This window comes from Poecilia latipinna, unplaced genomic scaffold, assembly GCF_001443285.1.
Source record: "Poecilia latipinna isolate Pla-1442-1.1 unplaced genomic scaffold, P_latipinna-1.0 Scaffold382, whole genome shotgun sequence".
Taxonomy (NCBI): Eukaryota; Metazoa; Chordata; class Actinopteri; order Cyprinodontiformes; family Poeciliidae; genus Poecilia; species Poecilia latipinna.
In genome coordinates this window covers 97,095-122,825 of record NW_015112998.1, presented here as the reverse complement: position 1 = coordinate 122,825, position 25,731 = coordinate 97,095, and the positions used below count along the sequence as shown (strand labels likewise).

Sequence of the window (25,731 nt, the reverse complement as noted above, 5' to 3'; positions counted from 1 at the left end):
AAAAGGGCAGATGCTCAAGCACCCCCAGCTCCCCTCTGCACGTGCCTGATAACTAATGTCACCTGTGTCTACAGATCACAGTGAGGAATCTAATCGATATATTCTGCCTGACCTCGCTCTGCAGGATCATGACAGCGTGGTTGAAGTGGTGATGCTCCAGGGTTGCTGACGTCCCATAGAGCAGGGCCAGAGCAGAACCGGTCCTGGAGGAATAACGGATCAGTGGTTCAGTCACTCGTAAGGAACGCGCTCATAACCGTGAAGGGCTTTATGTAGCTCACTTGGCTTGAAATGCATTGTTGGTGCCTCGATGGTCCAAGTCGTGGCACAAGCAGCCGACCATCAGGGCCAGAATCTCTGCATCTGACAGCACGTCCTGGAAAGTGGCGGTCTGCATACAAGTCATTGACTGTGAGTGAAGTTTCAGAACTATTCAGTTTAATCAGTCTTGGTAATACTAGCATGTTGGTATTTTTATAACGTCTTTTAAAAAGCTGAAACCATTTTGTCTAAAAGCTTACTGTGATCATGACAAACATGCACTGCGACACGTTGAAAGCGTGCCTCCAGTTGTGATACGCCACAGTTCGATAGTTCTTCCTCACTGTGAGCAGCCAGCGACACAAAACCTGCAAGAGAGAGAAATGAGCATTTCGCACCTCCGTGTACTTCAAAACACGAAACACACGGAAAAAGAAACGCCTTGCAGGGAATGCCGTCTCACTTCATAGTCAATTTTAAACTTTTGAACCACACCGAGTTCCAGAAACATCCTGAGCGACGCCGTGATCATCGCGTCATTGTCCAGCGAAAAATCGTTGAAGTGGAACTCATCGATGCCCAGCTCACTGCTCAGGGGAATCTTTGCAGCCTTCACAGGACAAAGGACAGAGCTGTCAGTCAAACGTTTCCAGAGAACAGCACACTCATCGTTTTAATTAGAATTTTAACCCGCGGTGACTGGCAGGTTTTTATGCTCTCACTACTCCTACTGAATTTATAAATTAATTGAAAAGGATTTAGTTTATGTATTACCTTCAGTCTGTCAACTTCCACCTTGGAGCAGGTAGCATGGTAAGACAACATCTGAAAAAAAAAAACAGACATTTCACAGAAGACTGATTCAAATTCTAATACCACCCCATTGTTTTCATCAACACAAGATTACAGGAAATATTTTTCCACTAATCTTCCGCCTGTCCTACTTATCTCCTTACGTCCGGATCAGATCGGCGCTTTTCAATTTTTGTCACATTCTTTTGTGAACTAACTTGTAAAATGTCTCCACCTGGTAATTAAAGAGACGGCAGTGAATAAGTGAGGCTGATCCGGCAGTGTGTTGTCTTTGATACCAGTTAAGCAGAGAGGGTGATGATGTATTTATTGTGAATTATTGAGAGCAGCTGAAATATTTATTGAGGAGAAGGAGAACCATGTTTTTCTGAGGATAATTTTGACTGCTCAGGTTAGATACTGGACAATGGAGCAGAACCGGCTGAGAATTAATGTTAACAGCCTCCGTGGTGGTACCATACTTATTTAGTACCATACTAAATAAAAGGAAAATACATTTCACTAGTTAGGAAATTTGATGAGTATGTAACAAGGTAAACTAGCTGTAAAGGTTTAAACGAGAAGATTTTGCTTTTTGTCACTTACTACTTCAGATTGTCTAATTTCAAAGTTAGACAAGGATTGCTCGGGTTGCATAGAGCCATGAAAACCTGTGATAACCTTTTTCTTTCTCAATGTCACTTAGCTGATAGAAGAAATGGTTATCATACCTGTAGAATCAAACATAGAATCTGTCTGACATTAAACAGGCTAAAAGATCTCGTAAAGCAATCCCAAAACTGAAACAATAGCAGGCTGTAAGAAGGCAATATTTCATGGAGCAGGATTTGTAGTTGTATTATGGGGAGTGAAAAAAAAAGAGGACTGAATCAATTAATTTGCTCACGTCCAATGCTACAGACTGCTTGGCCCATGTCTTCTTAACTTGATTGTACATCATAGTATTGTTGATTCCAAGTCCACAGAATATCACAAATGCCTGTAAAAAAAAAACAAACAAGAGAAATTTAATATTAATACCTTAAGCTCTATAAGTAACACACAAACAAAAGGTATTAGTGCTTAAACTGACCTCAAACAGTCTCTGATCTGCATCATTAAATGTCTTCCTGTCCAGGCGGTTCAGGATTTGTGCAACACCTTAGCAAAGTACACATTAAGAGCAGCAAAAGCAGAGTTTCCAAAAAATATAAAAAGTCTTGTTCAACCTACCGATTATCTGGTGAGTTCTGTTCCAGATCGGGACGCATAACACAGACCTGATGTGAAAACCCGATGCCTGATCTGCCTTGAAATGCAGGAAACAGAATAATTTCAGAATCCTTTTCAAGTTGATTCAAATATGGCTCCACATTGTTATGGGTTTTAAACAGAAGCGTCCAACTGGAGGTGTTAATACACAACTTTGTCCAAACCTCAGTGTCAAAGCGTGGATCCTGACAAACGTCACTGATGTTAACAGGCAGCCCTGTGGAAGCCACCAGCTCAGCGATGCTGTTGTTGATGAGCCAGTCAGAGCAGGATAACTTCTCCATGCTGATTTAGCGAATTAAGAGAGAAAACAAAAAGAAGGAAGTACAACCGTGACTATTTAAAGTTGGGATTTTCATGGGTTGTCCCTATTTACAAATTGGTTGACTTCATGGGTTCAATCCCCACACTGACCAATTGAAACATAAAGGCTTTCAGAAAATCAACACTTCAAAATAGTAGAAGGCTTTAAATCAAATCATTGCACACATTGATTTTGAAAAACATTAGAATATGAGCACTTTTCTCAAAATTTCACTGTGGTAAGATCATGTAAGTTTTTCTTTAAATCGATAAAAACTCAATATGTATGGCCGATTAGCTCAGAGCGTGGTGTAAATAATGCTGAGGTTTTCTGAACACCATTGATTGCAGTGGATTTTCTTTGGGCATATCAGAGGAAAAGCAGCTGAATGCAAATGCAAGCAATTGCTTTAGAATTCCTATAAAATACACTAAATTTTATGATTATATTTTTTAAAATGTTCATAATTTGGGGATATTTAAGGAGTACGAGCACTTTAATTTGCCGTGCTCGTTATGCATCCCTGCTTGTTCACCTGATGTCTCTGTCCATGTTGCACAAAGGAGACATCAGTTCAAATGTCTTGGAGAACTTCACCACCTACAGAGAAAGTACGAATCAGTACACATTCTGTTACGAAGCATTTTACACAATTCACTTTAGAAGTTAAAATAAATATCGGAGAGGAGAGAATCCAGGAGAGGTAAGAAGAATCAGCAGAATCCACTAAACGGGAGTCTCACGGGTGAGTCGATATCCTCTAGGAGAAGTACCGAGCAGCGTTCGCACTGCAGCAGCGTCAGCGCTCTCTGCATGATCTTCCTGACGATCTTCTCCAGGTCGGTCTGCTCCTCAAACAGGTCGTTGACCACCTCCAACAACGCCTGTGGCAACAGCAACCCCATGCAGCTCTTTACTCCCCGTAGAAAGATCCGGCAGGCTCTGATAATCTAACTCCTTCAAACATCTCACCCTGCTCCGTTCGTACTCCTTGCGAGACTCCGAAAATAGCTTGGCATTGGAAATCGATATTCCACAGAATGGCAGATACATCTGCAACACCTAAGAAAAAGGAGCAGTACAAGTAGTGAAAGACATTTATGGCTCATTTCTGTGATAATTTACAGGGCATCAAACTGGTTGAGAGGAGCAGAATGAGCATGTGGTGGTGTTGGTGGAAAGCCGGGATGGCGTCAGCTTTATCTCGGCACAAATAGTCCCTGTTAATGAAGTATTGAATTAGTCTTTAGCCCTTCAATGTCTTCATGCGCCGGCAGATCGAGACTGCTTCCCTTCCTTTTTGTCAATAAAAGTTGATTATGAGAATTAATTGTGGTAATCTTTAATATTCACATTTAAAAGTGCTATTTTTATAAAAGCCTAAATGACAAGAAAAAATAATAATTTGAGTGTAAAGTTGATCAATTTGATTGCAGAAAACTTTATTCTGCCACCTAGAGGACACATCAAGTACTTCAGCATTTCTTTATCTGGTATTCATTTTCTTATTGACTTTTTCAGTTGTTTTAAAAACAAGTATTCTATGGACTTTAGCTGAAATAACAAGAAATTAAAAAAAAGCAAGGTAAACATTAATAATTGCTAACTAGCAAACTGGGAGACTGAGGGAAAAAACACGTGTGAGCTGTAAAAAGATATAACGCATTTGTTTTCTACAAACCAATTTTATCTTAATTGCTAAGGGAACAATTCAGAATACGAAAACAGAAACTATGTATCCTAAATGTGTGTGTTTATTGCGCTACTGAACACATTTAACGCTCCACGCTTGAGTAAAAGGTTGACCTTTTCTCTTATTTTTCCTGGTATTTTGCTTCACATGGAACAATTTGCTCCTCTCTGAAGCCATTAAGACGATTTAGAGTACAAACACTTCAGTTGCACATTCACTCTCTCTACAATGCACTTAGTAGCACAAACCACAAAAGGGATTTTACAAATGACAAATTGCCTCCGCATTTTTTTTTTCCTCCAGCACAATAGAGCTTCACCTTTTCATCGTCCTCTGTAAATGGGTTGCCCATTGGATTTTTGTTAATAGCTTGCACAACACCAATGACTTCTCCATCACTGTTGCAGATGGCCATGCAGAGGATGGTCTGAGTCTTGTAGCCGGTTAACTTGTCAATCTCGTCACTGAAGCGGTGGTCCTGGAATTTGGGGGTGGGGGGAGGTGGTGATATGCAAACAAACATTACACATCTATCAGCTCTCACAAAGTCCCTCATTTAAAACAAAAACATTGCACAATTTTTATCTCCAGCTCTGCAAGAAGCAAAATGTTTTCATGTCAAAGTTAACAGTAACCTTTGCTGGGGCGCACAAATGCAGGAATATTCTGCAGGGGGATCCACATCATCAAGTTGCCTCAGCAGGTCCAGCAGCCCAGGGCCATGAGATAATGATGCTGCACGCGAGGCGAGATCTGGCCAGGGAGAAGCTCCTACAATTGTCTGCCGTTTCCTCAATGAAAACTTTAATGGGGATTTGTTTGCAAAAGAAAGTAACTGCTCCGAGGAGTTTCATTCTCGTACAGCACTTGGTGTGCAATGTCTTGCAAAAGTGTCCATGCCTTTTGAACTAATATATTGTATTTTAGTGGGATTTTATGTGCTAAATGCATTTCACATTTTTAAGAGATAAAAATATGGAAAGTGTTATATGCATTTGTGTTCCACCCAAACCCAAGTTGAAACTTGTTGAGCCATCTATTCAGCTCTTTGCTACATTTCTATCAGCTTTGCTCATCTGGAAACTTTTTTTGTCTTTGCAAAATAGTTCAAGCTTCATCAGAGTGCATGAAGACAACTGTGAATATCAGGTATTGCCTCAGATTCTCATTTGCTTTTCTTTTTTTTCAGGGTTGTCCTGTTTTTTAAACTGGTAAAACTGAATGATCTCCACAGCATACTGCTGCCATTGCCTTGTTTCAACATGGTAAATCTTTAGTGCTGCGGCTGTAGTGTCTTTGCATGGAAATTTGTATTTTGTGCTTATTCATTGTTGCAAAATAGCCTTGACAGAACAGCTGGAATTAGGTGACTAAATTCCCCACACATGGACAATATTTACTACTTTACTACCACATTTTTCAGATTAGTCTTTGCAAAGAAAAAATAAAAAAATATCTATAAATTTACTTCCATTTCAAAGTTATCTGCTAAGCTACTTTGTGTTGGCTAACTGCGTGGAGCACTAAACGGAGACAAATAGGAACATTTAAAATAAACAGGTTAAAAATGTAGGTTTGAAGGAGCACCTTTTATGAGTTGTGGGGTTAATTGTGAATCCTCTCTTAAAAACACTCAACCATGCTGTCTATGGGAGGTCAGGGCATTGTTGTCTTGCCAGTTGAGACGTGAACATCGCAATTTTATGTTTCTCTTGCGCCATATTTTATATTTACATTTCTACTCAGGTTTGAGGAAAAATGAATGAGTACGAATTCAAAAAAAAACCAACTTTACTTTTTTTTATTTTCTCTTTCTTTGTTATACTATGCATTGTGGTGAAATGTGGCAGAAGGTGCATCAATTTGCCAAGCCTGATACAACGACACATTTATCTTCAATAATTAGGGGTTTGGGTTTCTGTCAGGGCCGGCCCAAGGCATAAGCAAACTCAGCACCCGCTTAGGGACCTGAGGCTGCTAGGGGACCTCATAAGTAGAACTGATTTTTTTTTTTTTTAACAATAATTTCTGTCCTTTACCTCGTATGCATTAGAGATGTTGACGGTCTCCCCATGCTCTGCCACATAGCCAATGATTCCTTTCCCCCACGGCACTTGCACTTCATTGGAGTTCAGAGTGCTGGACGAGGGTCTGACCGTGGTGCCTGAGTGCACATCGAAGAACTTTGACACCAGCGTCCTCTTGTGAGCGGGTCCCTCCACGAGAAAGAGCGAGCACCTGTCCGCATCCACCAGGATGCACACGTTGATCAGGATTTTATAGCTCAGGTTCGTCAGGTCCAGCTCGTTGGAGATGTCCTTCACCAGCTCCAGGAAGAACTCCCTCTCGTTGGTCTCTTTGAGTCTGTACTTGTAGTCGATGGCGCTGGACGCGTACTGGGGGACGTTGACTCTGGACTCCAGCAGCGCGCTCAGGATGTGCGCGGTGGTCGGAGGCAGCGAGCTGGCTTTGCGCAGGAGCGCACGGCGCCTCATGCTCGACTGGGACTCGTGCTCGCTCAGGCTCACATGCTCGTCGTATGTGCGGTGCGCGGTTGTGGCTTTGGAGCGGGCGAAGTTCCGCCGCAGCTCCATGTGAGACGACCTGCGCCGGAGTGCATCGGAGCTGCTCGGCCAGAGCGGGTCCGTGGCGGCGGCGCGCCTCTCCTCGGATGCGGACACTTTGGACGGCTGGTGCTCCTTCAGCCACCTGCTCACCTGATCGCATTTGGCTCTCCGGACCAGATACTCCTCGAACAGATCCGGGTGGCTGTCCAAAAACGCCTCTACATCCGTGAAGTCGAAGGCTGTCATGTTGACAGCGGAAAGAAAGAGTGCAAAAGTAGAGGAGTTTTTGAGCAGGTAAAAGAAACGAGACGGAGACAGCCAAGAAACTGTACTCATCCATCCATTCCCAGCATCGTCTAATCCAGCCTCCCAAACTCTCTCCTAAAATACCAACAGTGGTCATCAAACACATTCATTTTTTTTCTCTTTTTTTTGCTGAGACCGACCTGGGACACTGCTGAGAAACATCTGTCAGTCAAAGCCTGAGTTGCGTCTGTGGTGGATTCCAGTGGAGTAAGTGTGCAGAGGTGTAGAAAAATGCGGCGTCTATATATTATTCCTAGTAACTGAAAAAAAATGCAGAGCAGCGCTTTGCTCTCTCTCTCTCTCTCTCTTCATTGTGTGTCACCAGAGAGAGAGAGCAGCAGACCTTAAACTGTGGCTGTAATTTTTCAGATAGACTGACAAGAAATCAATAAGCAACTTCACACATACAGCCAGAGTTAAATTGATGGATGTACATAAAAAGCATAATGATTTGTCAGAATGTCCTATTCAAAGTTCAAACATAAATTTGATGATTCCTTAGTTCTATTTCTAGAGGAAGAGAGGGAGAACACTTTCCAAGATGTATCAGCAGGAAACCAGTTTTGATATTATCAAATTGTGTGTGTGTGTGCGTGCGTGTGTGTGTGTGTACGATTGTGGGGAACATACCCGAGAAAATGTGAGCTTTGTCATGTTTCAGATTTGATTTGTTGCATTTGCCATATGTGATCTCCCTTCAAGTTGTGGTTTTGTGATAGGCAGACTTACAAAAAAAAAAAAAAAAACATACCTCCTGCTGCAGTTTTGCTCACTACACCACCTTCTTGGAAACATGTCATGCAAAAAAGCAAATGGCAAATTTCTGATTAGAAGAATCCCATGATGTCACATTTGAAAATCACACATGAAAACCATGTATCGCTCGTGGCACACACATGTTCACGTCTGTCAGAATGAAAGAATCCACATGTATGCATGTGGATTTGGAACATGTGCATCACATGTTTCCACGTTTGCAGATGGACTGCTCCAGGCAGTCACACAATGTGTAACATCGAACAAAATATTTGATCACATGTGAGAAATGGGAACCATGTGTGAATACATGTGAAATTCATTGGATTTTTCTCCCGGGGAGATAAAAAAATAAAAATTAAAATTAAAACCACAACAAAGAATATTGTTAGCAGATAGATAGATAGATAGATAGATAGATAGATAGATAGAGAGTCTGTACACTGTCTCCTTTTGCCTTATGAACAGCTCTGAATAACTCAAGGGCGCTTAGCTTCCTTGGGTAATGTAACTGCATAACATAAAAATAAATATGAGAACATTGATGCTCGCAGCTTGAAAAACTTTGCTTTCATAGGATTGATTGGCCTGGGAAAAAAAATCATTTCAAATATTTAGTAGAAGCAAAAAGAATGAGTGTTTAACCTTGGAGCTACACACACACACATTCATACGAACACCTACGCATCCTCTGTACCTCTGTGATATTGGAAGTAGGGTTTTTTTTTCTTCCCTTTAAAAAAAAAACCCATGAAATTAAAATGAATAATAATACAAAGAACATTTTTCAGAGCTGTGAGCTTTGAGGTCCAAGTTCACATGTTGTGCTTTCATTCCTTCTCTGGCATAAAAGAAACATCAGAAACGTCTGCAAAACTGCTTTTAGGAGGCCTGCAGTCCACTGACAAGGCAGGAAGGGACAGTCAGCTAGGGCTTAATGCCAGCAGCGTCCCTAACAGTGAAAGGATAATGTTTGGAAATAATTTTCACACAAAGAATATCATTCTAAGAGATTTTTTTGTTGTTGTTCAAACCAATTTCACACGAGGAGACTGTTGTAGAGAATGTTTTTTGCGTTGATTGCAAGAAAAGTTGAAGGATCCTTTACTTCCTTTTGTGTTCTGCTGCCATTTTTTTATATTTATTCTGTGCTAACATTCAAATGGATTTGCTTTTGAACAAAGTGCAAGAATTTAAGAGGTACAACAAATCTGGGGCTATGGGTGTAGTTAGAAATTTTTAAGTAGCTGACAGGTTGATTAATTTTAAAAAGTTCTTTCAGTCAATTAAGTGGATGACAAATGTTACACGCATGATTTAATTTTTTTTTAAATTAAATTAAGAAAGTCATCTGTATAAAATGACTTTTTTGTATTTCTTTTCATAATTGTAGATCTGTAACATGTCACACAAATCACAAAATTAAGTGATATGCAAGGCTGGGAAAGTACTTTTTTTACAGCTTTGGAACTGTTGTTAACTTTACAAGTTAGCTGTCTGATTAGGTTAAATTTCTCTGTGTTATAAATGTTGTTGGGGTGAGCACCAGCTTCCTTCTGCACAACGACTTAATATTGGGGAAATCACTGCAAGCTTTGCAGCATTTGTAAAGCCACAGCATGAACTGTAATCCGTACAGCGACGGCTCTGCTCAGGCAGAGCGAGGTAATTGGTTACCGGACTTAAGCTTATGGGCTCCTTGATAGGGCTTGGGCGCGTTGCAAAGACTTTAGACAAGGTCTCCTGAGGATCCCAATTAAAAAGCAGAATGCAGAATATGGGTTTTGTAAGACTGAGAAAGGAGATGAGTTCTGGTGCTTTGGAAAGCAGTCCGTGCCTTGTCAAGAAACGGAGAGAAAGAGAGAGAGAGAGAGAGAGAGAATTGCATTGATTTTACGTCAGTAGAGTTTTCAGGTTTTTTATTATTTAATGAGAAAAGACATGAAAGAGGTGTTTTGCTCATTTTAGAGGATCTAAAGTACATGTTTTGTCATCTGAAACTGGATTCTTTCTTTCTTTGTGCAAATTCCACAAAATCTCACAAATGAACCAATTCCACTATGCATACATTAAAGGCTCTGCCAACACAAATCGACCAAACTATTTTTTATGTATTAAAATCCCTCTACTGTTGAGTACTTAGTATTTGCGTACAGCATGGTTAATGGGTTTTTTTTGTTGTTGTTGTTTGTTTGTTTTACTTCAGTAGATAAAAGAGGTACAACAATGATATAGGTGTTTGTTTTAGTTGATGTCTAAAATAGGGTTTGCATTTTTACTTAATTCCCATAATTTGACCTATTTAAGTCAAATTTTAAACAAAGTGCTAAACATTTTTCTGAAGAAAATATTATTTATTTATTTATTTTTAACTTAGGGTTCAATTAAGGGCTTTCTCAGACCAACATTCATGCCTGAATTGAGTCTGCAGTAACTACTTTACGTTAAAAGCAAGAAAGAAAGTTCAGACAGACTGACAGAATAGCTCAGATCTCAACATCAGTCCAAGAAAAAACAAGAAGTTTAGCATGATAAACTGTTTTGAGAACAAAGTAATTTCTACTGACAGGGCTTTTAATTATATTTTGGCTTTCAGTAAGCCACTTTGGAGGTCTCTGCCTCAGCCTCTCCCATGTTGCCTCTGAAACGTGACTCCTGAAACTCAACACCAGCTTGGATCCGGTGTCAGTGTCTGGTTGGATCCAGCTACATTTTCATTCCACCTTATGTTTAGTTGTATGAGTGCACCAAGCTGTGAACATGTAATATTATCACATCCACACTTGATGAGTGGAAGATGGACATCCTGGGCAGTGATTGCCCACTGCTACAAAAGCAGGAGCTCGGTAGGAAGCGTCCACACAACCTGATCCCTGAATTACAGAGACTAAAAAAAAAAAAAAAACATGAAGTTTATACAGCAAATTTTACTTCCTTACTTCAAAACTGAAACATCGTGAGATATTAGAGTTCGTAGAAGACATTTGCGGTGACGGTTTGTGTGGATGGATTGGGTGTCAGCCAGATTTTAACCTATTGTTTACTGCCGCACTCTCTTTCCAGGTGGCCACAGAAATTTAAACCCGCCTCTGGTCACAAGCAAAGAGGATGAAGTCGGGTCTAGTCCAGATCAGTCTAACTCAGCTCTAAGACTCATTTTGGAGAAGACATCTAAGACAGGAGGATTCAAAATAAAAAACTTTAAGAAGTACATCTTTCTGGGAGGTAAGCGAATATGACTGCACCTTATTTTTCATGCTTTTGTTGAGCTTAAAGCACTTCCATTGTTGTTCTCCTCTAAAACATGGTTTGAATCCCAAAACGCATACAACTCATTACAAGTAAAACCCTTCTCTTCAGCTGCCACATGAAGCCAAAGTCATCTTCTGGCGTCAATGGAGTTCCTGCCTGGGGGTACGGAGGGACAATACCTGAGTAGGTTTAGGTTCGATCAATACAGGAAGACGCTAACAGAATCACTGGCCGCTGTGGCGTATTGATTCTCTGTGGTTTTATGTCTGCAGACACATCAGCACTCAAACGTGCCACACCAGCGCTGTCAGAAGAAAAAGCAACGTTCGCCTCAATGACCAACTGTGAGTTGTCGTTCAGTTGTCATGGACAAACTGATTAGAAAATTTCAATAAATACAATGGAGTTTCTGATCATGTCAGAAAAAGTTTGTATTTTTTTTTTTTTTAACCAGCATCCCAAAACCAACTGATATAAATTTATTGTGAGTATATTTTATCTAGAAGGCCATGCTTGAGTTTTACACTTCTTCTCACACCTTTTTTCTAGGTAAACTATGTATTTACTCTTGATTATCTATTCTTTCACAGCGAGAGAACGATAAAGACTGCTACGCTGAAAGAGCATCCTTATTCGTCACACATTTCTCGATTTGCCATGTTCCCCTCGTTCCTCTCCCCGGATGACCCGGAGAGGGGAGTCAGAGCGGCTTCACAGAGATTCATAAACCCTCTCGTTCCAAACAAGCCTCCTGACGTCTCTTTGCTCAGCAAAACTATAGGTGAGATATTGTTGTTATACATTCTTTCTTTTTTATATTTAATACATACATGCACGGGTGGATCTGTCAGGATTTGTATGTTTATGTGCTTTAGTTTCTCTCTGATCATTCCTGGGTCATTTATTGTTGTTGTTTTTCTGGAGTTTAGTGTTTTCCGAATTGGATTCATCTTATTAGTTCAGCTTCCTCGATGTTAATTGATCTACTTCCCCAGCCGCCCTGCATCCCTGCGATAAGACTCAACTGGTTTCAATGTCACACTTCAGTCGCCTCAGTTTTTAAGTCTCCTGTTTTTGTTTTTCTTTCTTTGCTGGCTTCCTTCTCTTCCATCCACTCTAAGTTCCTTGTCTCACTTTTGCCTTTTGTCCAGCTGTGAGTTTTGTTATAATTTAAGATTAAATTGTAGAAACTCACTGAGTTAGTCACATTGTCGAACACCGACCTTGACAAGTTAATGAAAACTTAGACATGGTTTGAAGACAATCACACAACTGCAACAAACAGATCAAGTGAAAAATTAAGATATCTAAAATCCTGTGTTTTTTTCTACCGAAAATGTAAAACAAGGAATTAAAATTGGGAAAAAAAAATAATAATTAAAACTATTTACGAGCGGGGATTATATTAGGATACCCCAACGTAGTCCCACATAAAATAGTTAAAGTCACATGCAGATGATTTGAAGAAGGATTTACTTGCTCAAACTTCAAGCGTGTCTTAGTGTGTGCTTCTGACTGTGAAATTATGAGACAACATCATATAGAGGGACCTGTGGTCTTTGAATAGACAGGTGCCTCATTGCTGACTGTTAGTTCATTTCATCCCACTCTGTCTACGGCCACAGGAGGTCCATACCGACATGAGATCTTGGAAAACCCTGTTAAATCTAGGAAAATGGCCGTTTCATGGACAGGAGAAAATGGATTTTTGGATGTGAGCATTTAGCATATTTTTTGCTCAATAATAATAGCAAATACAAAGAAGTCAAAACTTACCCTCCGTCATTTTTACACCAGCATTCGAAACCGGTAAAAGGGGAGACACAGATTTTCTACCCAGCTCCTCCGAAGACAATACTGCCCAACCCAAAACTCCGACAATGGGATCTGTCGTTATCAGAGCGCACAAGCAACATTCTGAGAAACCTGGAGAGGGAACTCTGGATCACGTCTTACCAGATGGACTTCACTGGTGAGAAGCCAGCAGGATTTTCATTAGAAATTTGGATGCACATCAACACAGATTTGAATTTTAGCATTTTCTGAAGCTTCAAGTGACCAAGTGATTTAAATGTTTGCAGGATCAGGGCCTGCAAACCCTTTAAAGACCGATGATTTCAAGGAGAAAATAAGCACTCTCACTGGGATTAATTCACACTCCGCACCTCTGGTAAACCACATTTTACAATTTTGTCAGTCATGTGTAGAACTGAAATGCTGATGCTTTTTTTTTGTTACAGAGAGAATCGTCCTGTCCTGTGTTTGTTCCATCAAAACCCAGAGCAGGACGTAGACGAAGACTGCAGACAAAACGGAGTGACAGCCCCAATTTTGCTGGTCTCCAAATGTCAAATGTAAATCAAAGCACTGCTCCATCTTACATATACCAAAAACAGCCCCAAGAGCTTATGGCTACTTATAACAAAGCAACAGATACGAGCCAAATGGGTCACAGTCAATCAGAGTCCGAAACGGGCTTTACAGACCTGCAGCATACTGATCCATCCCTGGAGATCTTACAGGAAAGGGCTGTTGATCATGGCAGAGAAAGGGAAAACCGCAAAATTCGATTCGACGAAAGTCTAATGCAAGAATCTGAATCAAAGAGCAGTGAAGGCACCACCGTTCACCTCTCAAACACACAATGTAACCTGAGCGGCGAGTCTTCTTTCCAACGAGAGGCAAAAGTAAAGATGGAGACAAACTCAACGGAGCTGCAAAAAGAAGATCCACAAATCAAAAAGCAGCCTCTCAGAGTCGGATATCCACTTGGGTCCGAATTACACGATGCATTATCAAATAAAGAGGACAAAAAGACAAAAGGCAGCGGGCTGCGAAGCTCTCGTCCTAATGTCTCTATCCTGCCGAGGCGTTCTGTCTTTTCGGGTACAGAGGCTGCAGGTAGGACAGGCACAACCCTCACCCTTCTAGACCTCCAAAACTCATTCAGCAAGTCAGAGGCACATCGAAGATTCAACAATTCCATCACACATGCTGCTGTGGACCTGAGGGACAATGTAGTCACTGGGAAAAGACACAACTTTTATGGGATTAACTGCAACCATATTCATGGGTGAATATGAACATTGACTTTCCAGCTAATGGCAAATAATATTTTCAGATGGACTTGAACTGGCAGCAGCTCACTCAGTCACAATTTTTTTTATTTTATTTTATTTTAGTTTTTTGTGAGTCAAATGCTTGTTGCAAACTCTGTTTTTAGTAATTATACATGGTTGTTCTGAATATGTTTAGTAAAAGACAGACTTTTCATTACATCTGGAAATTAGATGGGTGAAAAAAGCAGCTGCACTAAGTGCAATACTAGTTGTCCTCTACAACTGCCTTTAAATAACGTGAACAATTTATCACCTAGCAACAAGCTTTGCAAAACTACAGCCTTTTGTATTTGAAAAAGGGTCTTGTCATTGACTCAATTATGTTGACACAGAAATATTTTGATCTAATTTGTATCTTCATAATATATCTTTATGCCCTGCTGGATGGCAAACCGCATGTCTAATGTCACTTTTTAATGATACTTTGAAAAAAAAAAACATTTTTTTTCTTTTTTTTTTTGTATAGTGATCTAACAAGTCCATCTATTTTTCTATCACCACTGATAAGTTTTACATTAAGATGCTCCCACTGTCGTGTTTCAGTGTAGGAGTGGAGTGCATCCACAACTTGCATAACAAAATCATCCCCACATCATTATGGTTCCACCTCTGTGCTTCACTCTGGGTATTTTGCTGCTTCTTTGCAATTTCTTTGAAATTCATCTCCTCAGCATAATTCTGTGCCCTTTTTTGTTTTAATTTGTCTGCAGTTCTGTCATGTTTTTTTCTGTATTTGGGTGATTGGATGAACACGCCCTGAGACATAGCTCTAGCTTTGAAACATTGCTTTATGGCCTCATGCTTTTAATTTCTTAACAGTCTGGTCTTTATGATGCTGTTTGGTCACTAATAAATCACTGATTTACACACTTGCTTCTCCCTAATGAAAAATTAAAACCCGCATTCCACAATGCCAAAAATAAAAACCCTGGCCTTCTTCTTACAAGTTAGCTTTTTTTTTGCAACAACTCAACTAATGCTTCATTTAGTGAAATCTTAAAACAAAGCTAAGTACATTCATACAATCATTCTCTAATTCTTAACAGTCGATACAGAACATCTTTACTCATACTGAGGTTAAATGACACACAGCTGAACCCTATATGGGGTTCTAAGGAAAGAAATAAAAAGAAATGTTTTTCTTGTACTTCACAAATGTGCACGTTTTTGTGCTGCTTTGTCAGATAAAATCGGAAGTAAATAAATTCACGTTCGAGAGTGTAACATGCACTTCCTTCTATAGGAATCCTCATAGAATGTTTCTACTTTCAACACTGAATGTTGGAAAAGCACTAAGTCCATTAAGATGAACAGATGTCTTCATGGTTCCAACAAATAGCCATTTAACGTGGATGAAAAGAAATAAATGAACAAGATTAATTTTTTTTTCTAAGTCAAACCGAGTGGACCTCAGAGAGCTGTGCTGTGCTGCATTCCTCTGTTATGAAATTCAGCTCTTTGAGCTACAGATTACAGGTGCTGCAGCAACCTTCAAACTCGTTATAAAAAGAAAGTGTGAGAAGCAAAAAATGTGCTCCTTTGCTCTTAATCTGTTGCAGCTAAGCAGACTCACGTAAAAGCCTTTTATTTATTTATTTTTTGTCTATAGCAGATAGTCCTTGAGAATCAAAGCCTGCAGCCAGGAGTGATAGAAAAAGCTCCCTTATTATTTTCATAAAGACTTCTAGAAGAAATACAACAGAATTCGAAGCAAAGTGAACATGTTTTGATGATGACAGCAAGCAGGTCTGGTTATGTAGCCTTTGAAGAGGAGAGACACTTAAGCCTTGTCTTGCTGAATTGTCTTGGTATGTCTACTTTTGTACATCAAGAGAAAATAAATCAAATAAGACACATTCTTGATTAAATCTGCGGTGTGTTTGTTTGTTTTTTCTTTTTTTAAAAAGGAGTGGTGGGGGGGGACTAGATTTGTAATTCAGATGTTTCTGTTCATAAGATACCCGAACCATTTATTTCCTGAATGGTTGGATGGCTTTTAATTATAATCTTGGCGTTTGGAATTTCTGAAAGGTTGCAAATCGTTCATTTATCCAGCAGGTGGCAGCACAGGATAACCTCCTGTTGCTCCTGCAATTCTGAAATAGTTTTTGTCGCACTCAGCTAGTTTGGTTTAACATAATGTTTGACAAAATTAAACTAGAAATAGACAAGGAAATTAGTAGCAGTAGAAGCAGTAGCATCATTGTTGTTTTTGTTGTTGTATTTAACATCTAATAGCTTACATATAAAGCATATTTTTACTGTATAAATCTATCCAGTATGAAATGATAAATAAGATGACGAGTAAAATAATTTGGCTTTTTTTTCCTTTTCTCTCTTTCTGTTGTTTGAGTGGTTTTTTTTTTGTTTGTTTTTTTTTTTGGTTTTTTTTTTTGTTTTTTTTTTTTTTTTTTTTTTTTTTTTGTTTTTTTTTGTTTTTTTTTTTTTTTTTTTTTGGGGGGGGGGGGGGGGCGGGTTCCTTCGCTAAACGTCACGGAAAAGATGCTGTCAAAGATGCAGATCCCGCCCCCTTTGAAACGAGTATGAGCTGAAGACTTGGTTTTAATTGGAGCTTGTCTCGCTCCCTCACGCTGCTGTGCCCGCCTCCTCACAGCGGTGGAGAAATTGAGGCTTTCAGAGGGAAAGAGTGCTGCATGTGAGTGCATGTCACCCGGGAGTACTGCTTTAGGCTGCGTTTTGTTCTCTCTGTAGTTTTGACATGCAAATCTCCTCACTGGCTGCAGCTTTATAACCCGCATCAGACCCAGTGTTTCCATCTGGACTTTCAAGGTGAGTGATGTCAGCTTGTTGCAGTCTCTTTTTAACCTTTTCTCTACATTTTGAGTTCAGTTTTCATTGCAGTTTAAATACAACATTTCCAAGTTCTCAAAGTAAAACTGCTAAGTCAAACAAACTCGTAATGAAGTGTTTAAGGTCAAGAGAAGTACAGCAAAGCGTCATGTAAGAGCCTGTGGCGCTTCCTGAGCAGCAGATATTTTGTGAAGATCATCTGTGGTTCAGCCTGTAAGCGCCAATAGATAATTTTTATTTTAGTCTCCATGGTTACTCTGTGCCCCCTACTCCTCTGAATGAAATGAAGAAATGAAGTGTTGGATGAAAGACGACAACCTGCTGTTTTCCTCATAAAGCCAAAAACAGTTCAGCGGAGATTAACAAGTCTGAACCCACAAGGTAAAAATAGTGAACCGGCTTCAGTGTGATCTTATGTCATGCTGAGAGGATGTAGGTGTGCGATGGTGAACACACAGACCATCTCGTCAGGGCGTCTCTTCCTTGCTGCATAGTGTTCAATGACAAACTGGGTTTTTTGGTTTTTAGATGCGTTACAGCAGATATTTTAGACAGAGATGACTAATATGTTGACAACGTTTATTGTTTTAGCATGATGAAACATTATTTGGTTGAAAAGTTTACGCAGACTCATTGTAGGTTATAAATTTGTAAGTTTTAACTTTTTATTATTTTTAGGCTGAATGTCAACAGGATCACGCACAAACAGGCTCAAATGTATGAAGACACATTTTATTAAATTGGTTACATTTTCGCTTAGTTTGAATTCCATATGTTGATTCTTCCAAATATTTTCACCGTCACTGTGACAGCTTTGGTCAGATGTTGAACAGAGTTGGATGTTCCAACAAGACAATAATTAAGAGTAATTATCAAAACCGGTTCTGATATGAGTGAAGCCAGCTAACCTCTGGAACGACCTCATGCTTATGTTCTGGATCCACGTCAAGCAAACAGCCCATTTAAAATAAATCTACCGATTCTAATTTTAAAAAATGCTCAAACATTTCACCAAAAAAAAAAAAAAAAGGGGGTTGGGGAGGGGGGAGCATAATCCAAACATACACAATAAACACATTAAACTTCAGATTTGAAAAATAGTTTTTGGAACTTGTGACTCATCTCATCTGTATAGTGAGATGTTTGTACTCCCGTTAATTTTAGGACTTGCGCAGCGTCCTCGAAGCTCTCCTGGGTGTTGCCATCAGGGGGAGGCTCACCAGGTGCTGTGTCTGTTCAAACATGTTGTGGACTTAATCAAGAGCTTCATATAATTCATAGGACAAATTGTGCCTCTCCAGGAGAGAAGATGATTGTGCCTCTCCCAGAGAGCAAAATATTCAGTTTCTAGATGTGCTGGAAAAGACATGCGCCTAACTGCAGCAAAAAAAAAAAAAAAGAAACCTTCTGCAAATGATTGATTCAGCACACCAAATGCACACAACACTTTTCAGATTTCTAGTTTGGAGAAACGTTCTTCCTCTTGTCTGAACTTTGCAATTTTCCACTCAGTTTGATTTTATTTATCTCATAAAGCTCCAAGAAAATACATTGTAGTTATATTGTGACAAAATGTGAGCAAGTTAAAAGGGTCTGATAACTCATACTTTGTCGGAGGTATTGCACTTCCTCACTCTTATAGTGTTTGTTGTGACTCAGAACATGGGAGCTTGTTTGTCTGTGCTTTCTATTTTTTCTTTTCTCAGAACATTTTCCCCTGTGGGCCTCTGGTATGTTTGGTGGCCACTTGGCCACCTTACTTGTGGTTTATTCTCTCTTTGTTTTAGCCTCAAGTCAAACAGGCAAAATGAGGCTGTGCAGGAGGAGTCAATAGAATTTGAGGAATGCTGCAGAAGAGAAAACACCGTTATCAGTTGAGGCATATCTACATTGGGACATGGCGTTTCATGAGTGTCGCCTCTGTTTATTTTTGTGTTGAGTCTCGCCGCAGCTTGTGGGTCACCTGCTGTGTTGCTGTTCTTCCTCCTGAGAATTCATTGTCATGCAGATTTAACGGTTTATAAAGCGAAACGCTCATTAACAGAGCAGGAATAACAGAAACAAACTGCAAAGTGCAAATACTTTTAGCGATTCAGCCACAGTGCTGTAAATTATACAGTGGTCTGCACGGCTCTGCTCCACAGTCTTCTGAATATTTGCCAAGTAAAAAGGTGAATAATGCAGAAAGAGGATTTAAAAAAACAACAACCAAACAGCTGAACTTAGTGTGTGGCAGGTGTTAGTTATCTCCTTGAGTGGGCAGGAGGACTATGTAAAGTAGTCCTTTAATTGCATGCACAAACATATTCATGTGATTTGAGACTTCCACTGATGTAAGTACATCATTGGCTTCATTATGTATGTTTTCTTCTTTACATGTCTATTTTGAGACATTAGGGCATTTGAACCATTTGCAGAAAATAATGTTAGTTTCTTTGTTAAGACAAGCAACTTCTCAATCCTGCTTTCTTCGATGTTGTCAGATAAGTAGTGTGAGGTTTTTAACGGCAGGCTGCTCGTCTCCTCAGCCTTCTCCAGGCGTCAGAGAGACTGAAGGATGCTTCAGGGCTGATTTCATAACTTCTTCCCAGACTATCAGATATCGGCATCAAATTTTTACAAGCGTGGCTCTGGCCGTAAAATTATACTTAAATACAATAGCATTTTAAGTTTTGCATAATAAAATATTAACACCATGATATAGTTCCTTTACAATACAGACAGGTATCTGTATTGTAAATAATTTAAAATAAATAATCTGGTCACTTCAGGATCAGTTTTATATCTCATATTAATATAATATTGCAAATAAAAAAATATTTTTGGGGGGGGGCAATTTGAAAATAAAATCATACATTTCAAATCTCTCAATGCTACAGATCCAAAAAAAAAAAAAAAAAAAAAAAAAAAAAAATTGGGTCTGTTAGCAAAATTATAACTTTCATTTTAAATGTTTTGCGGTACGTGGTACAGATTCTAGGGATGGGTTAGTTACTGGTACTGAAACATGCAAATATTTTCTGTCATGTTCTTATAGTTTCCCTGCCCTTTCCTACTGACACTTAGCTGGGTAATAAAAAGCTACTACACTTTTCTCTTGCTTACTATTTGAAAATATATTCCGATATTAAATTGGTCTGAGGTCTTTGACCAGATCTGAACGGTCGATAGCTAGTGCTCAGCGTTACATGGTGAGGTTCTCTCTCCAAATGTCTGGCTCAAAGACTGAACTTAGTCTTTGAGCCAGAATTTTACAGAATTTTACAGTAAAACTCAGTAAAATGAGTCGCATATCAAAAATTAAATTAAAAAGTTCATCAATTGTTCAGTAGGGAGGACGACAATTTAAAACTCTGCATCAACTATCAAAATCTACATGTTATAGGATGCATAGATTTTTTTTTAAATGCGGTAACTTAAATTTAGCTTTTGGCGTATGCCATGGTTTAAGTCAAACGTATGCAAATGAACTGTAATCTAAAATGTCCAGTTAATTTGACAGTGGTGTGATAAGGGCGTGAGGACAGTTCTAGAGATTGCAATCAGTCAGACCTTATATAGTTGAACTATGTGGTTGACACTATCAGAAGTTGTTTAGGTGTAGCAATACCAGTGATTTGTTCTGATTCATGTCGTTCCTACGCTTATTTAAGCACTTTAAGTCACAAAAAGTGGAGTATTTTTAACCTTTTCTTTCTCATCTCTAGGAAATAAAAATAGTCCACCATATGGTGAACATTTGGTTTGGGGATTAAGAGATTTTCTTACTCTACAACGCATTTGATAACTGAACCAAATTGGGTCAAAAAAAGTTTGCACTTAAAACCCAAGGCCAAACTTCAGAGAGGCCCTGAGTTGAACTGCAAAGAAAACAAAGTCCTGAAAGAAAAAAACACACACACACAACTGAAATCAAACCACAAAAATACAAAACGACTCAGAGCTGCTGTCACGTTTTTGCCTCATTTTATGACTTTTGCTTTTGATTCTGTAACTTTCCGACTTCTTAGATATGCCTTATCAGGCATAGCTTTATGCTGCAGATTCATTCACGTAGTGCACTTAGTCAAAAATTGCTTTGCTAATGTAACTCACAGAGCTCAGTTTTGCAATAAAAAAATGAAAGCTGTATCAGATAGACGCTTCATCTTTGTCAGTCCATAAATGGACATCAGTGAAAAAAACGGTGCCATTATCTAAATCTACTCCAAGGACATCCAGACGGCTTGTCGCAGTGCAGATGTTATTTTAGTTTTGTTTTTTTTTGTTTCGTGATATTCCACCTCCTTGGCCTCATGCATTCTAACAGTGATGGATTATTACGTTAATCTCTGAATTCGGATCAGTGCTGCCACATTGGTATCAGAACTTTTAATTGGAAAAACTGCAAGTATCGGCCAAGTTTCAGAATGAGGAGCGGTTTTCACCCTTCCGCTCAGCTCTTTCTCCCCCTGCTCTGTGGTGAGTGTTTGTTGAACAGAGCCGCAGCTCCTCTGTGCCCTTATGGGCTGGTGTTGAATTATGAGGCTGTCAGGCTTCCCCCTCACTGTGCGTGCAACAAAGGAAAGGACCTCTGCCACATTCGGGGCTGACAACAGAGTAAGAGGACAAGAGAAGGAGAGAAAGAGAAAGAGAGAGGAGGCTAAGGAGAGAAGAGGCTGCGTGACGAGGATGTGGCTGTTTGACAGGATGCAGTGCGGTGCGTGTCACCGTGCGAAACAACACCTCTCGTCTGCCTCGCAGTTTTAGACATGAATGAAAATACATCCACAGCAACTTAACGAGGACTGACTGGTTTAGTCACTCTTGGATCAGTGTGAGCTGAACTCTTCCACTTGTGATCCGAGGTATTCGTATTTCTTGAACTGTTCGTCGTTTTGCTGGGCCACAAACACAAACTTCGCTGCATTTCGGGGGGATTTTGTGTGATTGACTGAAGATCTCAGACTGGGTGGGAAGCATCTATGAATTTAAATGTTTATGTCTTGCTTGCCACTCATTCTCAATTAGTCGGAACTTTGACTGGACCAGTCTGACAGTCTGGGCCAATATGCTTTGATTTACACCCTTGCTGTCCAAGAGCAGTCCTTGATTTTCTGCAAGCGATCTTTAATATTTGGCATCAGACCTCCCCAAACATAAATTAACAAGAAGAAAATAAAAATAGGAAAACAATAATTCAGTAAAAGCACCGAATAAATGATTATCTGTAGCTGATAATATCAGCTACAGATAATCTCAAAAATCTTTTGAAAGCCTTTACCAGAGAATCCCAGCCTTCCTAACACTATATTCTATAAAAAGTCGTTGATCCATGCACAATAGAGACAGGGTATAGCACATTTCCACCAAAGTAAGATAGCCAGCAGGGCAGTAGAAGCAACAGAGGAATGTGCTTCAGCTGACTGGGAACAGGTTGATGTGTTGCCAAAGAGAGCTGGAAGTGGGTGTGGACGTGCTGTAACGTCATATCCTTTTGCTAATGTATCAAAATATAATAGCCCAGAAATCCCGTTATTGGAGGCAGTACTAAGGCATGTGTACAAGGTCAACAGGGAGTCATCTGTGCCAGGATACATTTTAGATAGTTTATGATTTGTGTAATAGAGCTGGTTCCCCCCACACTGATGAACCAATTTAAAAGTTTTCCAAAAAGTCGTCTCCGGTACTGACGCCCAATATTGTTTTCATCCAAAAACAATGTGGAAAAACCATTTGCTTTTTCATAAATAAGCTCTACTTCGTGTTGCTTTATCACATACAATTTCAAGAAAATAGATTAAAGTTCATGGTTGCAATGTGATTATTGTTATTATTTCTGTAGAATTGAGAGACTTTTTTGTTTTTCTGGGTGTCTTATTTTCGGAGTGGCTCCCTGTTGTACTGGCAACTTTTCGCCTTTAAGCAGAACAGGGACGCCATCTGTGCATCTCTTTCAGAAGAGGTGTGGCACACAAACACTGTGATGCACAGAGACTGTGGGCTGGCGAGAATGACCCTGCCCACTCAGGAGATGGTCTTCCGAATAATGAATCTCATGCCGGAACTGAGCCAGTTTTTTGTTTGCTCCAGCCATTTGGGTTAATGGGATCTCACTGTGACGACCTGTGCTACCAGCTAAATAAGACGCAGTCATTTTACAGAAATGTTTTGAATTCTCGGTCCGGTTCTCAGTGGAAAAGATCAACATCGTTTTCTGCTCCAGAGAAAATCCTCATTTCTTTACAGAAAAAGAGAAACTCCGACTTTCGTCTTTTTTTTTTCCTGTACATGTGACTTTGTTTGACTAACCAGAAAAAAACTTAAGTAGTTAGCTGACTCAGACAGAAGCCGTTATTTATCCTCTTCGACTGATTGCAGCCCCTTAAAGGCAAGTCCAATCATATTTTTGAGTGACACAGCATGAGCAACTTTGTGTCTGAATATTTCTATCTCCTGCTCTCCTGCTGTTTCTAATCACTCCTTGAGTTTTCGATGATGCTGTCCTCCTCTTGCGATATTTGCATAATAAAAGCATAACATTTCAAATGTGGGAGCCACCCAGTATCAGATCAGTCACCACTATGCTATTTACCACACAGAAGACAAAAATGTTGCAAAATTTCTCATTAGAGCGGGCGAGACAGTGCTTCTGGATTATTTAATTCCAACTATCAAAACAACACAAACTCTACCTGGAGAGACAATATGAACACAAATTAACAGTAAATATACAGTTCTGCTTTTATACTGTTCAATATTGAAAAGCGAGCAAATCCATTTCCCTTTCCACGTTGTATGAAATCTGTCAGTCATAGAGCGAAAGCCAGGAAAAGAAACACACGTTTTCTTTCAAACACCACACATAGTATTAAATCATAGATGTTGCTACAGTGCTTCAGATTTCTTTAATCTATATTCCCAAGATATAATTTTCCCGTTACACTCAAGAAACTATGGTTTTAACATCTGCCCTACATCCACACTGCTTCATTGCGGTTCTTAATTAGGGTGTGTCTTAGAAGAAATACAAACACTGATTTGCTTGACTGATCAAAACCCTTCACAGTTAGGAAAATTGAGTTTTACTTCAGAACAAATCATGTATTTTTTTTTTCTTGTTTAGTTCTTAACAGCCTATGGCTCAGTAAGAAGGATTTTACCAGATGTTCAGTTTAGTTGTCAAGATGTGAAATTAATTTGCAAAAGGAGAACGAGTTGGATTGCAGCCAGAGCACATTACAATATTTGATCATGAAACCTTGCAGCTCTGAGCCTCGTAAGCATTTACACTGGATGTGACTCTAAACTAATGCCTGATTGAGTCTTTTGTGATGCTCAAACTGTGATTATCGGATTGTACAGCTGGACCCTTGTCAGAGTTGAGGGGATTTTTTTTCGAGACACTCTTTGTACATTTAAATTTATGAATAATTAATTCCACCGAGTTTAAAGTGAAACAATTAAGGGTATTGATTTCCACTTGCAACCTCAGATGGAGTCTGAAGGGATTTTTTTTATTCTCTGCTTTTTGCTTAGATTTTTGCACATAAAAAAAATACTTCTGTAATAATTCTTTAATTGCAGTAAATTTTCATTAACAAGCATAATCTGAATGATTTCTATTAGAAGCCATAAGCTGCCTCTGATCTACTATCGTAGACGCTGCATTTGTACCTTTTATGATTTCAAACTGTGTGGCACATAAAACCTGGAGTACCTGTGTCCTAACGGCAAGCCGAAATGTGGAGCTTTCATGAATCCACAATGTGCTTTGTTTTTCTGACCGTCAGATGAGAGGTCCTTGCAATGTTTGTGGTTTCCACCTAATTTAAAATGAATGTTTAGAAAGAGCTGCTAACACAAGTTTATGCTATTGTTTAAGATATGTTTTCCTGTTCCCAAATTGTCCTATCACTATCTATAAGTTGCCATTTTTCCTCGGGAGCTTGACTCATAAACTTGATTTGAATCTTTTCATATATTTACTAAGTGCATGTTTTACCACAAGATAAAACTAGGTGTTTTATCTTGGGGTAAAACATTGATGTTGTAGTCACCGTCTGTTTACAATTGTCCACTTATATTTAAGCTTTTCATTTTATTCTGAAAAATTGCTGTACTGCGTTTCACTAATGGAAAAACAAAGACTAAGTGGCACCAACCCACCCTGGTGATGCACAGTTGTAATAAGATTATTGTTATAAAAGTGGTATATTTTAGATGACACATGACAGCTGGGAGTTTCCCACTAAATGAGAAACAATCAGACACTAGTTTGTGGTGCTTTGGAAAAGTATCAATGTTTCTTGAATGTTTCACAGCATAATTTCAAAGTAGAATAAAACCTGATTTGTTGCTTTCCAAGTTTTTGTTTAGAGAAATCTGAAAAGTTTGGCTGGCATTTATTCAGCTCCTTTCGCTCTTTCAACCGTGAAAACAAAAGGAAAAACAAAGTCCTGCAGGTGTTTTAATCACAGTGTAAGCTCAGCTGTTCAGTGAAAGGCTCAGAGCTCTGTTCGAGAACAAAAGTCTAATTAACTTTTGCATTGTCATTTATTTCCTCAAGATAAACTGCCGGCTCCTCACATGGATTAACACAATGTTGCATTCTCTTTA

The 25,731-nt window shown here is 39.3% G+C and overlaps 3 protein-coding genes across 7 annotated transcripts in view; 2 read left to right on the top strand and 1 right to left on the bottom strand.

Moving 5' to 3' along the window:
• pde11al (phosphodiesterase 11a, like) overlaps window positions 1-7,456 on the bottom strand; it is a 19,798-nt gene extending 12,342 nt beyond the window's left edge. For 2 of the 3 annotated variants that reach the window (XM_015036832.1, XM_015036833.1), the window contains exons 1-14: window positions 6,362-7,456; window positions 4,642-4,800; window positions 3,602-3,691; window positions 3,373-3,513; window positions 3,165-3,229; window positions 2,490-2,610; window positions 2,287-2,362; window positions 2,147-2,214; window positions 1,961-2,053; window positions 1,036-1,086; window positions 725-871; window positions 522-629; window positions 282-409; window positions 113-203 (exon numbers count right to left, since the gene is read on the bottom strand). In XM_015036832.1, the coding sequence (XP_014892318.1) occupies window positions 113-203; window positions 282-409; window positions 522-629; window positions 725-871; window positions 1,036-1,086; window positions 1,961-2,053; window positions 2,147-2,214; window positions 2,287-2,362; window positions 2,490-2,610; window positions 3,165-3,229; window positions 3,373-3,513; window positions 3,602-3,691; window positions 4,642-4,800; window positions 6,362-7,225 (2,202 nt within the window). In that variant the 5' untranslated portion in view covers window positions 7,226-7,456. The remainder of the gene's footprint in view (window positions 1-112; window positions 204-281; window positions 410-521; window positions 630-724; window positions 872-1,035; window positions 1,087-1,960; window positions 2,054-2,146; window positions 2,215-2,286; window positions 2,363-2,489; window positions 2,611-3,164; window positions 3,230-3,372; window positions 3,514-3,601; window positions 3,692-4,641; window positions 4,801-6,361) is intronic. The other variant, XM_015036834.1, reaches the window with a different exon arrangement.
• On the top strand, window positions 328-16,112 carry spmip4 (sperm microtubule inner protein 4). The gene is made up of 10 exons (XM_015036835.1): window positions 328-411; window positions 11,015-11,176; window positions 11,312-11,386; window positions 11,476-11,547; window positions 11,658-11,687; window positions 11,794-11,984; window positions 12,829-12,917; window positions 13,001-13,175; window positions 13,285-13,373; window positions 13,444-16,112. Exons 3-10 carry the CDS (start codon window positions 11,319-11,321, stop codon window positions 14,278-14,280), a joined length of 1,551 nt encoding a protein of 516 aa, XP_014892321.1. The 5' UTR covers window positions 328-411; window positions 11,015-11,176; window positions 11,312-11,318; the 3' UTR covers window positions 14,281-16,112.
• Window positions 16,113-16,947: 835 nt separating this feature from the next.
• osbpl3b (oxysterol binding protein-like 3b) overlaps window positions 16,948-25,731 on the top strand; it is a 59,827-nt gene continuing 51,043 nt past the window's right edge. For all 3 annotated transcript variants that reach the window (XM_015036830.1, XM_015036826.1, XM_015036829.1), the window contains exon 1: window positions 16,948-17,112. The gene's annotated coding sequence lies outside the window, so the exon portion shown is untranslated. The remainder of the gene's footprint in view (window positions 17,113-25,731) is intronic.